This window comes from Micrasema longulum, unplaced genomic scaffold (genome assembly GCF_059751315.1).
Source record: "Micrasema longulum isolate JH-2025_06_02 unplaced genomic scaffold, ASM5975131v1 h1tg000528l, whole genome shotgun sequence".
In the NCBI taxonomy this organism is placed as follows: domain Eukaryota; kingdom Metazoa; phylum Arthropoda; class Insecta; order Trichoptera; family Brachycentridae; genus Micrasema; species Micrasema longulum.
In genome coordinates, this window is record NW_028277725.1 from 17958 (window position 1) to 32171 (window position 14214).

Below are 14214 nucleotides of genomic sequence, written 5' to 3' on the forward strand. Positions count from 1 at the left end.
TTCAACGCTTATCAGTTCATGGTTTACCTCTTCGTTCTAATTTTTAAGGCACTCTCTTAAACCCATCCGCAATTCCTCTTTCTTCTCTAACTCATATAGTGTCCATGCGGCTCGACTGTGGAATCATCTCCCATCCACCATCAAAGATGTTACTACATTATCTCTGTTTTATTGTTTATTGTTTGCCATAAATCTCCATAATGCGACAGTTTCATAATAGGAATTAATATATTCTTCTGTTATCTGGCATATCTGTATGCCAAATACTTTGGCGTTTTAAACAGAATTATCTCTGAAATAATTTGATGATGGGTTTGAAGCTTTCTGTAAAAAGTGTTTTTATTTACTGCCATTGTGGGTTTGCTGTGTTTGTAACTAAACTGATTAATGCATGTTTTTGTGAATGTTTCCCCTCTAATGCAGATGGAAGTTCTGGAAATTCTGGTCCATAATGGAGCTGATCTCAATGCCAAGAACAAACACGACGAAAGTCCCGCAGGTAATTCTTATATGATCTAACGTACACCAATAAGAATAAGAGATATGTCCGATATGTTTTTAAATCACGTCTGAAGAAACATCTCCTTTCTCTTCCTTAATCTCTCCTCCTTTTTTTTCCTCTTTCCTCTTTTTTCCCTTTTCCCATTAAGTAATAGTTACATAATCCCTGTAGATGCCTAGACTTCTATATTACCTTCTCTAAAATGTTCTTCATCTCTGTTGTAATATGTTAATTACGCGTTTTGGTTAATACTTACTTAAGGTCGCAATAATGCTTTAAATGAAAATCATCATGTTTGGTTTCACGTGTTCGTATTTATTTGACGTTTAATCATCAGTGCGGCCATATATAAAGCAAACTGTAAAAGCAAGCAAAAAATAAAAATCCTCGCGAGAAGATTCATTATAGCACCCCAGGAGATTCCCTGTTTTGCCGACTCACCTGAAACCTACGCATTCTGCATTTCAGGAGATTAGTGGTAGATAGTGCTTTTTAAGGGGTAGATAAGATTCAGAATGAACCCCTGGTGCCAGTCCAAAGACAAAAAAATACTTCAGTGTAAAAACCTTTAAAATCAAATATTTTTACGACAGAACCGGTGTCAAATTGGACATTTGATTAAAAAAAACTCTTGGGTTTTGTTAGCAGTTTATTATTTTTATTTATATTAACATTTAGTGACTTTACTAATATGTTCAAGGGTTAAAACACTATATTGCTCACTTGTTCGTCCTCTTTAAGAATATGCATCCGTGATCTGGTCTCCCTTCTATGTAGGCCGGATAATTCATATCGAATCGGTGTAACACCAATTGCTAAGAAAAGTAGCATGGATGATTGGCCTCGAGGGGGGAGACTACACTTACGGACAAATGACAAAACTTGAGTCAATGTTAAAAATCTTAAGTCTACAAAAACGTAGAAATAACATTGACTCCATATTTATGTTAAATTTACTGAATGGCTCAATTGATGTACCATCGTTACTGGAACAAGTGGCATTCAATGTTCCAATCCACCGGTTGCGAAATAACAATGTGCTGTTCCTTGATCAACACAGCACAGTCCAGTTTCGAGTTTACAGTTTTGTATTGTAAACTCGAAACTGGACTTTTTTGGTGTAAGTAAATCACTAATATAGACCGAATCTTGTCTTGAGGTAGTAATTTTTTTTTTTGTACTAGCTTTAATTTTATTTAGTTGTATTTTATTTTATTAGTACTTGTATTTATTATAAGAAATTGTATTTACCATCGTTAGAAAAGACTGCATAAGTCCGTCAAATAAATAAATAAATAAAAAAAATTGTAAAAATTTCTTTTAATTGTAATGTTTATAATGGACTTTGTCCGTAAATAAATAAATAAATAAATAATAAATAAATAAATAAAAACTTTTTTGTTAGTACCTAACTTATATTTTACCCACTTAAATTAAAATACGTAGGTATTCGAAACATGCTTTTATGACGTTCGTTTATTTTTTATCTTTGACATTTTAAAAGGAGATTATAAATATTTCGGCTATTTTTCTTTCAAAAGTTTTTACTATATTATTTTTTTGAATTTTATCTGTTTTGAATAATTTATTGAAACGAAAAAATGGCAAGTTCAGTAGTGACGTTTGAAAAGCCCGTGCCACACTTGGAGTTATCTGATTGGTTGGCTGGCGTGGCGGACCTTCAGCAAACCTCTGACAAGAAGAGGCAATTTGCGTTCAATTTTAGGCACTCTGCTAGGAACTTGAGGAATGAGACCAAAGTGAAGACGGAGTATGATACTTATCGCAATGATAACAGAATAAATGACAGGTAAAAAGGGAAGAAGACAAAGACTACAAAGACAGCAAAATTAATTACTTATAAATGGACACAACCTATGTAGACTACTTAACACCGACAATAACGCAGTACAAATCTCTAGAAGTTGAGAAAGCTTGAAATTCTCAAACTAATACACAAACCCACACTAGACCACATAAAATATTACAGCACAATCACGATACTAGAACTTAACATCATTACCATACACAGACAGCAAAAACAAAAATAGGACAATCTCGAATGCTAAACAGTGGACTGAAAATAAACAATGATCACTTAACAACCATACATATTTTTAAGACTGAAATGAGACACATTTTAAAAGCTTCCTAGTATCCTTCATAAATTAAAGCTCATCAGATTTTTAAAACAATAAATTTCAAAAACTTTTGAGATCCAACATTTATTAGTTTTCTCATTACATGAGCAAATTTAGGTAAAAAAAATACTACCCTGGCAGCACTAACGAAACGTCAATTTTTTTTTCTTTGACAATCTGACAGATGGATAAATAATTCAATTTTCAAGTAATGCATTTGCTACTTACACATGCATTTGCTAATTAAAAATTAAATATGATCCCATCCTGTTTTTTAAATATCCTAGCAGTATTTTTACACTTTAAAACGACACAACACGGCATAGTTGATATCCAATCGGGAGTTGCTTACTGAGCGACGTCTACAAAGAAACTAATGGGTCAAAACGTAAAACTACTATTTTAAGAGTAGTTTAGTCGCCTTCTGTTTGATGCACGTATGTGGTTTTTGGACTATTCTTAATTCTATGATCATCGCCATACACAGACCTCAAAAACAAAACAAAAATAGGACAATCTCGAATGCAAAACAGTAGACTGAAAATGTACAATGATCACTTAACAACCATACATATTTTCAAGACTGAAGCGAGACACAATTTAAAACCTTCTTAGTACTACATTTACCTATGTACAAGGTTTTTTTTCAAAATTATAAATTAAAGCTTATTAGATTTTTTTAAATAATAAATTTTAAAAACTTTGAAAAACAAACGGATGTTTTCATTTTGGGAGCATTCTCCAATGACGTTTAATTAAATAGACACGTTACTAGCGTGACGAAAATTGCATTTCAATTCGTGGGTTGCCTTACGTGCCTTCATTCCCTAAAATACTTTGATCATGATCAAACGTAATGCAGAAATACTATGTCATTAAGTGTGATGAAAAAATGCTTTCAAGTGCTGTAACTGTGAAAAACAAAACAGATATATTCATTATATTAATTCAAAAATTCAATCCAATATATGGAATAAGTAGAGTAGTAGTAGTTTTTAAGTACACTTTTAAAAAATTTGACAGCCGCCAGCTAGTGTCGTTTCTATGGTAACGAGCTACTCAGAAATAAACATGTACTTGATAAATACGCATGTCTCATTCTTACATGAATAATTTTTTATTTTAAACCTTGAAATAGGGCATATAAATACATATTCTTATTTGCATTCTAATAATAATATAGCATACGAATTTCATTCTGTTAGTAAATTATTGCAACTGTATCTTGATTAAGTATATATTTTTTTCACATTTTGAGGGCAATATTTTTGGTATATACATGTAGTTCATAGATGTAGCTAGTATAGAAATAGCGTGCCTATTTTTTATACGCTAGTGGCATGCCCCGAACAATTCAAATGATTGAAATACCATTTTGCTGTCAATGACGTATAATAAAACAGACACGTTATAAGCGCGCAACAGATGACATTTCAATTCGTGGTTAATTTTGCCCTCCGTGCCTTCATCTCTCAATAGACTTTCATCACGATCAGAAGATGTATGAATGTTGAGGAAGCGAGGTATGTATTCAAAGACAAATTTAAGTGGCGTTCTATTTTTTCTGCCTACCTCGTGATGGTCTTTTTGGTTTGTTTTGGTCATATTTCCTACTTGTAGGATTCAAGAGGTTCTCCAATGGCGTTCTTCCTCTCAAGAGCTGCTTGATAAAGTGACGAGAGAATTGGAAGCACTGAAAGATGAAAAAGCAGCCACAGATAGAGAATTTGAAGCACTCAATACATTCATTTTTATCACTTCTGACTGCCTCTCAAACAGAGATGCTAGAAAATCAAGCGAACTTACGATCGATGATGCAAATGTTGAGCTAAAAAAAGCAAGTTTATTACGTCACTCTGAAATATAATTTTAACTCCTGAAACTAATAATTTGAATGCTCGTATAAATAATTATTCTTTAAGATGATTTCTCGAATACGGTTACGTATTTTTGTTATTTTCGATTTGATAGTAATTTTGGCAATTTAATCATTTTATGCTTTTTAGGAACTGTGCGTTGAAGACATGAACAAGAAAATGTTAGCAGAGTATTGCCAGATGGCATGGGAGAAAATTAACAATCTAGAAAAGTTGAAGTTTGACCTAACACTTGACATTAATAACAAAACAGAAACTGTGACTCTAGACTATGATCAACTGACTCTGAACAAAGATTGTGCAAATATTGGAATGAAACCGAACCCGCTGAGAAACCCAAAACAGTAAGGCTGAAGAAATGATGATCAAAATTTTGATACACACATTGAGTATTGTTGGTGTGTATAACTATCGGCTGTGATTGGCAATTTTGTGTGATTTTAGCTGTATAACACACCCAGTATGGTTGGAAAATCAAAAGCACTTCTTGGCTGAAGGTGAACGGGAATTGCGACTGGCTCTTGGAGCAAGAGAGCAACTCTTCCTGGCACGAGAAAAAGCCAAAAATACTATGAAGGCTCAGTGTGACGCAACAGATTACTCGTTGAGGAAGAGAATCTATGATACGAAGAGAGCTCACACTGAATTAAAGTGGCAAAAAGCAAAGGTATTGTAAGGAATCTTATGTAAATATATTTCGAGTCATAAAATTGATGTCTTGTTGCAGGTTACAGGTAATTACAATTTTAAAGTATTTCGGAAGTAGGTATCTATTTAGTTTTTAAGAGGTTTGTGAAGGTTACCAACTTTCTTCTTTTTGCTGCCCTTATTATCATTTAGTAGTGCACATGCTCTGCATGTTTACATCATCCGCAGTATATCCTTTTCGTTTATCTGATGATGGTAGAATTATTAGATGAATACGCCTGGTGCTAAAAACTAAGATAAGAATATAATAAAATTGACACAAAACGCATGATACCTTATTATTAATTACTAGTTCAAAACTTTTCTTCCTAAAACATAAATTTCAGGTAACAATATTTTGAGTTTGTCCAAATTTTTGTAGACAAGGACTGGATTCAACTCCCTGGGGAGCTGTTTATATTAACATATTACAACAGAGATGAAGAACATTTAAGAAAAGTTAATATAGAAGTCTAGGCATCTACAGGGCTTATGACCTGTCAATGGCTGGTTTAAGTGGCCACGTTACACACTGTGTAACATTCACCATTCTGCCTATATTTGAACATCTATATTCCTTCAATTCTTTCATCTGTTGATGTTTGTGAAGTTAAAGAGCTGAAACCTTTATTTATGCGGGTGAGATTCATCTAATCGAATTATTTCACCTACATACTAGGCAACGCCTGAAAATGTTATTTTTTCGATTTCTATACTTCTTCATGGACCAGGTAATTTATCTACAATATTTTGAGTTTGTCCAAATTTTTGTAGACAAGGACTGGATTCAACTCTCTGGGGAGCTGTTTATACTAACATATTACAACAGAGATGAAGAACATTTAAGAAACACAGTGTGTAAAGTGGCCACTTAAACCAGCCATTGACAGGTTATAAGCCCTGTAGATGCCTAGACTTCTATATTACCTTTTTTAAATGTTCTTTATCCCTGTTGTAATATGTTAATTAATAAATTTTAGGTTATTATGTCTTAGCTTATCAAGCGTCGAGGCTAAATAGACCATTCAAAACATATTATAAAGGTAATTTAGTAATTTTGAAGCTTAATAAACTAACCACAGATGGAAGACAATATGGCGAAGCTGGTGGCTGAGATGACAGCTCTTCAGGGAGCCATGTTGGCCAAGACCAATGCTCTGAAGTTATCAGAGACCCGCCTGGAGAACAGAACCTACAGACCTGCAGCTGAACTTGCCCTGGATGCAGCTGACGAGGGACTTAAAGAAGAAGTTCATTCAATCAAAACTACGATCAAAACACTTCTGGAAAAGTTTGGCTTGGCCAAGTGAGTAGAATAAATAGTCCATTTTTGTTAAAGACCATGGGATTGTAATCCTGTTAAAGTTCTCTTCAATCTTTCACTTTTTCTATTTTAAGAGATCGATCGGTGAAAAAATTACGCTAGCGTACATCTCTTCTAAATCAATAACTTATTTTGTTTTAAGAGTCGGTAAAACGGAGACCAGTGTTGCCAGGCAAATAAATTTATAATGATATCGTTGTGTACTAAATGGTAATTTTATTTTCTAACTACCCCCAACACATTATAATAAAATAATTCATTTTTCTCATCACTTAGCGCACGTCTTTTCGATAAAATCACAGGGACGCAAATGTTTATTTAACAAGAGTACAACTTTTTTTTGTAATTTGAAAGATTGAATAATAGCCATGCGTGATTGTATCTTATCCTATTTCAATTATATGCCTTCAAAACTCACCAAACTACTCATTTTTCAAATACATTACTGCTTATGTCTAGGTTGTCTAACCGATAAAAACTTTTTTATTTCAGAGCCACTTACAACGACTTGGAGAGTATGTGTCTGAAGATCAGTACTGATTTGGACGACAAAACGAACACCATGGAGATTGACATAAGAGCTCTTGAGATGAGAGATGCAGCGAAAGATGCATCAGGAGAAAGTCAAGCAGATAGAAGTATTGCACTTGTCAGTTTTAAAGGACGAGTTCCAAAAGATTAACTCTTCAAACTGCAATATTTAATTCATGTTTATTGTTTGTTCCAAGAAATGTCGACAAAGTTTTATCATAAGCTTTGTCGACATTTCTCTAAAGCAACTGAAACCGATAAAATTATGCACACTTACAAAATATTGGTTTTATAGTTGGCATGCTTTCCAATTTTCGCGAGAAAACAATATTCTCAGGGGGATATGAAAATAGACCATATCACTTTGTAACGTTGCTCCATTGAATTTGTGTTTTATATTCAAGTAAAAGTGAAAACAGTACATTGATGATCGGATCGATCTCATCTTTCTGTGATCTTTAGAGGTCTTGTGTATTAATACAAAATAAAAAAGATTTTTACTGTAAACCTACATAATAGATTTTGAAAATCACAATAATATCTACAAAAATAAATTGCTTGTCCGTATTCCATGCACATTGATGTTTTTTTGGGTCCAGCCTGCATTTGATATCGAAAGGTTATGTTTCTGTTGTTTTTTGATAATGTTTTTGTTGTAAGTACTATAATATTATTGTTTTACTGCATTATTCGTCCCAACTCAACTCAGAATTTTTGTCCAATGGAGTTGGGACTTGTGTCTCAATAAATGTAACTTATTCAATTATTTGTGAGTAAATAAAATTTAAATAAAATTAGTTAATAGGAACGTCCAAAAAATGTTCAAGACAAAAAACTTTAACAAATACTGAAAGTATTTTAAACTGAGATAATTATAACTTCATATCATGTTTAAACTGAGGCATGCGTTCCGAGTAATAATGCGTAACCTAGAGAGGAGCCCAAACGTAGGAAAACCATTCTATGACTATTGGGTGTTAAGTTAGCTACAGTTCGCAGCAAAACAATGGGCCGTACTCAGGTCGAGAATTGCCAAATGGATATTAATTTGCGTTGTAAATTCTTTTCAATATGTACCTGTGTATTTATTATTGCAGGGTTTTCCCAATTTATTTTTCTATAATTCGCCTATATTATTTTATAAAACTGAAAATACATGTGTGTGTTTATTTTTTATTTATTTATTCATTTTATTCACAATAAACTTATGTTACATTTATTGAGACATAAATCCCAACTCCATTGAACCAAAGTCCTGTGTTGAGTTTGTTTGTTTGTCCGCCACATTTCCGAAATGGCGAGTCGTAGCGGCCTGAAATTTTGACACGTCATTTTAGATGACATTTTAAGGTTAACGTTGCTATTTTCGAGTAAAATTTTAATCGACCTCTACTCGATAAAAACTTAAACTTCATATGGATGCCTAGTGCGACCCTGACATATTGCCTATAATCAACTGTCATTATCAACAGTAAACATACATTAATTCACAAATGAACAAAAACAAACAAACAAACAAACAAACAAACCATCACGCCATTTCCCCGTAAGGGTAGGCAGAGAGGATAGAATGCCACAACACTTTATCTTTGCATACAGATCTCACTTCCTCTACATTCATACATCTTCTCATGCACGCGCGCCGATTATTCCGACTTTTGACATGTCCATCTTTAAGTATTTTTTGTATTTGGTCATGCCATGTCTTTCTCGGTCTTCCTCTATTTCTGCATCCATCAACATTCGCATTGTAAATCTTCTTAGCCGTTCTTTCGCTGTCCATTTTTCTACATGTCCAAACCAGCGCAGAGCTCCTTTCTTGATTTTATCGATAATGCTTGTCTCAGCCTTACATAATGTACGGATCTCAACATTTGTGCATCTATCGTACATAGTTTTACTACACATTCGCCTGAGAGATCGCATTTCGACAGCATTTAGCCTACTTTCATCCCTGTTTTTCCAAGTCCATACTTCGCTCCCATACATCAGGGACGGGACCAGGACTCCGTTGTGAACTGCCAATTTTGCCTCTTGTGACAAACATTTATTTGCCAAGGTCGATTTGAGTGCACCGTTTACTCTGTTCCCGGCACTCACCCTCCTTTCAATATCTTTCTCAGTCATTCTATCCCCAGTGAACATACTTCCCAGATACATAAATAGTCCTAGTCATACTTTCATTTCTTTCAAAAACCATCACATTCGATTTATCGACATTCATCAGCAAATCGCTTCTCTTGCATACATCGTAGACCTTTGTTACCAAGAATTGCAATTCCTCTTTGTTGTTAGCAAGAAGTACAGCATCATCAGCATACAAAAGACAATTGACATTTAATTTATTTTTTTTAATTCACAAATGTATCCCCTAAATTGAGTAAGAATAGTATCTGAAGTAAATATGTTGATATAAGGAAAGTTTTTAAGCAACATATTATGTATACACATGTCGGGACAATAAATGCCAAAAATCAATGTAAATCATAGGAAAATATTCGGAATCAATTACCTGTGAAAACTGACTCCTTTAACACCTTTGACGCTCCTACTGCTGCAACCAAACATACTGCAATTCACCATAGTCAATTTTCATTTATTATAACGTAAATATCCAAGTTATTTACAAACAAAGCCAAGCACAGCTACAAAAGCATCCGATCGAACCGTTAAGTTTATGTTATCAAATAAAACAAAATGGCCACCAATTGGTTGCTAACCAACAAACCAACATCGCTTGCGTTCTATGAAACATAGTGATAGGGCGTCTCTCTAGGTTACGCATTATTACTCTGAGGGTATGCGCTTGAATGTTTACACCATTCAACGGGTGTGCACCCGATTTTTTCAGGACCTTAGTTAACGACCGTTTTTCAACGGGTGTGTACACCCATTTTTTACACTTGACCGTTGCGCGTTCTCCGTTTGATAGTTTTGAGTGGGCTAGTATGAATAAACGGATCGTCAACAAGGACTCCCGTTTCTCACCGGCCCGTTTTCAAGGTATAAAAAGGTTCGTTAACCAAAACGGGTAGATACACACTCGTTGCAAAAACGGTTCTTAACAACTGGCCGTAGTGCCTGTGGGTAAACCAAGTAAATATACATTTGCACACTAGAAAGATTGGTATGAACACCTATTGTTACACACAAATAATGGAAGGGTTATTAAACATTTGAATTGACTGTAGAAATGCCTATTTACAGAAAGTTAAATAACATCACTAATAAAAAAATCGAATATAAACAAAATTAGACATAAGTACAAAACATGAAAAGATCTCGGGTTCTTTATTTATTTAACTTTTTGTACATAATGGTACATTGGCGGGCTTATTGCCAAATGACAATTTCTTCCAACCAACCAATAAAATAAAAGTTTTATTTTTATAATTCAAGTTACAGAACATATTCAATAGAAAAAAAAAAAGATTAAAAAGTTAAAAATATATAAAAATAGAAATAAACGTATTTGTTTATAAATTACCTTAAATCAAAACTATTACTCAATGGGAAAAAAGCGGAAAGAGGAAAAAGGAAAGGAGGAGAGATTAAAGAAGAGAAAGAAGATGTTTCTTCAGACGTGATTTAAACAGAGATAATGTAGTAACATCTTTGATGGTGGATGGGAGATGATTCCACAGTCGAGCCGCATGGACACTATATGAGTTAGAGAAGAAAGAGGAATTGTGTATGGGAATTGTGTATGGGTATATTAAGAGAGTGCCTTGAGAATGAGAACGAAGAGGTAAACCATGAACTGATAAGCGTTGAAATTTTTCACACAGGTATATAGGAGCGTTAGGACTATGAAGTACATTGAACAGAAGTGAGAGGGAGTGATAGTCTCTCCGCTGTCTAATTTTGAGCCATTTCAGTTGCCTACGATAATCAGAAATGTGGTCATATTTCCTAAGACCAAAAATGTACCTTATACATGTATTCTGAAGTCGTTCAAGTTTATCGAGTTGCTCAAAGCTCAAATCAGTCATGGTAATCAGCGTAATCTAGAATGGGTAGTAGTAATGCTTGTACAAGAGTGCATTTTTGCATTTTTTTTAGTGCGATTTAATTAAAAGGGTAATTTTACACAATATTTTATAGTCCCTGGTCTGGTACCAGAAGCGTAAGGCGGAAAACTTACCTTAATACCGGCCTCCGTGGTGTAGTGGTCAAGACGCTCGACTCACACACGGAAGGTTCCGGGTTCGATTCCCGGTAAGAACTCAAAAATCAAATGTGATTTTTCTCAAGCCTGGGTATTCTGTGATGTAATTCACCACTGTAATTGGGCCTCCTGGCCTGTTGTGGTGATAAAAAATTATTTAATTAAATTTAAAAAATGCATTGTATTGTGTTATTTTTTTATATTTATTTTTATTTTCTTAATCTTTTGTTTTTAATTTTTGTAAAAAATTATAAGATTCAATATGTCCATGTACTAGTATTTTTTTCAAACTGAACGGTTTAGGTAGGTAGGAAGAAATTATCTTAAGGCAATATGCCTGCCGTTATATGTAGGCATATAAATTGTATATGAATATAAAGTGTAAATATATATATATATATATCAGTATACGCTGCGACTGGTGTACTAATACAGGATCTTATGTACCATTAGGTGTGGAAATGGAATGATGAAGATGATGACAGAGCATCAATTTGAAGGAAAACCTACAAATCGGCAGATAGGTTTGAAAAAAATATCTTTGTCCTAACTATTTTGGTGGATAACCTATTCCCCATAGAAAAGGTGTATTTTTCACACGTGCTAAAATGAGTTCATACATTTATTATCCAGCTTACGTGGATATAGGTACTTACACCTACCCTAATGTTGACAAAGTTGACAGTAGCATGTCTCTACTGCTAAGTAGATCACAAACACCCACCCCTGTTGTCACAAAGGGTGGTTTTTCTACAAGAAATGAGTGTTTTTCTTCCTTATGGGTACCCTCCTAAAAGTAAACACGTGGGCACGTAGATTTTGGTTCAGTATTGCGATTATTTTTTTTATGAGGGTGGCGACTTTTACAAAGGGGATCACAATATTATAAATTCAGGTATGTTTTTCTTTCGTTTGAGGTGCATTTGGCGTTTCAATATGTGTTAATTTTTATAAAAAAATAAAATACGTACAACGGTTCAATAATACATATCTTTATTTTTTTTTAACATTATGACGAAGTCTGACTTATAGTGTAGTGGTCAACGTATTTGACTACTAACTGTTTATAAGGTTTGTGAATGATTTACAAATAAATAACAGATTGGTAAACAAATATTGCGTACCAATTAAATGTCATTTACACTATAAGAATCTAATGCAGACAACGAAAAGAAAGAGGATTTTACAAAATTATTTCATTAAATTAATATAGTTCTGTATCATCTTCAAAGTACATTAATATATTTTATATATGTTTAATCCAAAAGGCCCATAGTCGGTAACTACAGCTAAAATTTAGACTTAATTTTAATAAAACAACCTCGCGGAAAATGATCCTCAGGGGTATAGATTTAAAATACACTACCAAGCTTTCATTTTATTTTTATTTGGATGTTCAACAAAGATAAAAAAATAACACACAATTTGTAAATAAGCGTTGGTATCATTTTTCATATATATTTTATATCCTCAGTACAGAACTCGACCATCTTTTATAAATTATATAAAATGAGTGTTCGTTATTCCTTCAACTCCTTGGGACTGTAAGCAAGGGCTGCCTTTTGCCGAAATGTGCTCAAGAAAATTGGTGTATGTTTGTTTCAATCCAGGAATTAAACAAAAATTATATAGAATTACATTTATCTTCCTTTGGCACTCATTCCAGGATAGCACTCGATCGTTTTATTAGCTAATTATGTTATTTAATCGATCGGGGCACGTTATCGTAGATCGGTTTTTAAGATTTGTTTTTCCGTGTGTTGTTCGTTATGATATTACAAGAAGTACCGTTTTTTTCTTGGCTTGCCGCCGGGAAGGAAGTGACGTCAGGGACTTGGGAAATCAAAACAAAGCCCTCCGGATTTCAAAGTATAGGATGGTTTGACTCTTGAATCAAAATACACACGAATTCGAAACGACAAGTCGCTGCCCTAGTTCTTTTATGTTCAATAGACCATTTTGCAAATTCTAGAACAGACATTTTATTGGTTATAAAAACAAATAAGTAAAATCAAATAGATTTCTGAAAAAATGCTGAAAATACTTTTAAATAGCTAAAAAAAATTATCTTTAACTAGATAGACGCGTAATAGGATGATGAACACATTGACATTCATAACTCAATTTTGCTAAAAATGGTATATTGAACATACAAAAACTAAAGCAGCGAAGTATGTAGCTTAATGATATAAATTTGAGTAATAAAGTAATGAAGGCGGAGTTATAAAAGTTGATAAAAGGTAAGAATTATTATTTCTAAGGAAAAGAAGACGATAAGAAGTAAGAAAATAAATTAATATTAATTCACGGACACAAAACTTAATGGTATTTAAAGGTATTAAGTTGATTGTTTGAACAGGTAACTAAATAAAGTTCATTGAATTCATTTTTTAAGCATTTACATTAATATATTTTACTATTTTTCTATAGTTATATAGGTCGGCCTCATGGTGTAGTAGTTAGCGAGGTCTCGGGTTCGATTCCCGACATGATTGAAATGAAAGTTTTATTTTTAAAATGTGTTTTTACGCTAGAATATTTCATAGTCCCTGGACTGGCACCTGAAGCGTAAGACTGATCATCTTACCTGCACGTAACAAAAAATATCAAGATACGCTGCAATTGATTTATCAATTAAGTACCCTATGCACCATTAGAGAGAATAATGATGGTGATAATGGTATTTTTTTTATATTTATAAAAAGGCAACAACATAATTAATTTGTATTAGAAAATGGATACATAAAAATCAGTTCATAAACAAAGTTAATACAAACAAATGTAAAAGGACAATAAATATTTTATGTAGATAATCAACATGTTTTTGATCAGTAGTGGCTTTTTTGCAGGCCTCTTAGCAAAAAATCCGCTTTCCCGGAGTCTTCGGCGTACGGTGTGAATACCCACTTCAGAATTACCAGCCTTTATGAATTCTGTCCTTATATCCACGGCACTTCTGGATCGATTCTGCAAACAGATTCGCT

At 33.5% G+C, this 14214-nt stretch overlaps 1 protein-coding gene across 1 annotated transcript; it reads left to right on the forward strand.

Moving 5' to 3' along the window:
* The first annotated feature begins 1987 nt into the window (after positions 1-1987).
* On the forward strand, positions 1988-7638 carry LOC148280840 (tektin-2). Its single transcript, XM_088227696.1, has 6 exons — positions 1988-2312; positions 4264-4480; positions 4650-4864; positions 4965-5187; positions 6290-6513; positions 7024-7638. The coding sequence occupies exons 1-6, from the start codon at positions 2104-2106 to the stop codon at positions 7211-7213; spliced, it is 1278 nt and encodes a 425-aa protein (XP_088083822.1). The 5' UTR covers positions 1988-2103; the 3' UTR covers positions 7214-7638.
* The last annotated feature ends 6576 nt before the right edge of the window (positions 7639-14214 follow it).

Excerpts from the sequence above, each read along its gene's own strand:
- LOC148280840 (XM_088227696.1), top strand. The coding sequence starts at position 2,104 with ATGGCAAGTTCAGTAGTGACGTTTGAAAAGCCCGTGCCACACTTGGAG. Across the intron at positions 4,481-4,649 it reads CAAATGTTGAGCTAAAAAAA|GAACTGTGCGTTGAAGACAT; the intron begins GCAAGTTTATTA and ends TATGCTTTTTAG. Across the intron at positions 5,188-6,289 it reads TAAAGTGGCAAAAAGCAAAG|ATGGAAGACAATATGGCGAA; the intron begins GTATTGTAAGGA and ends AACTAACCACAG.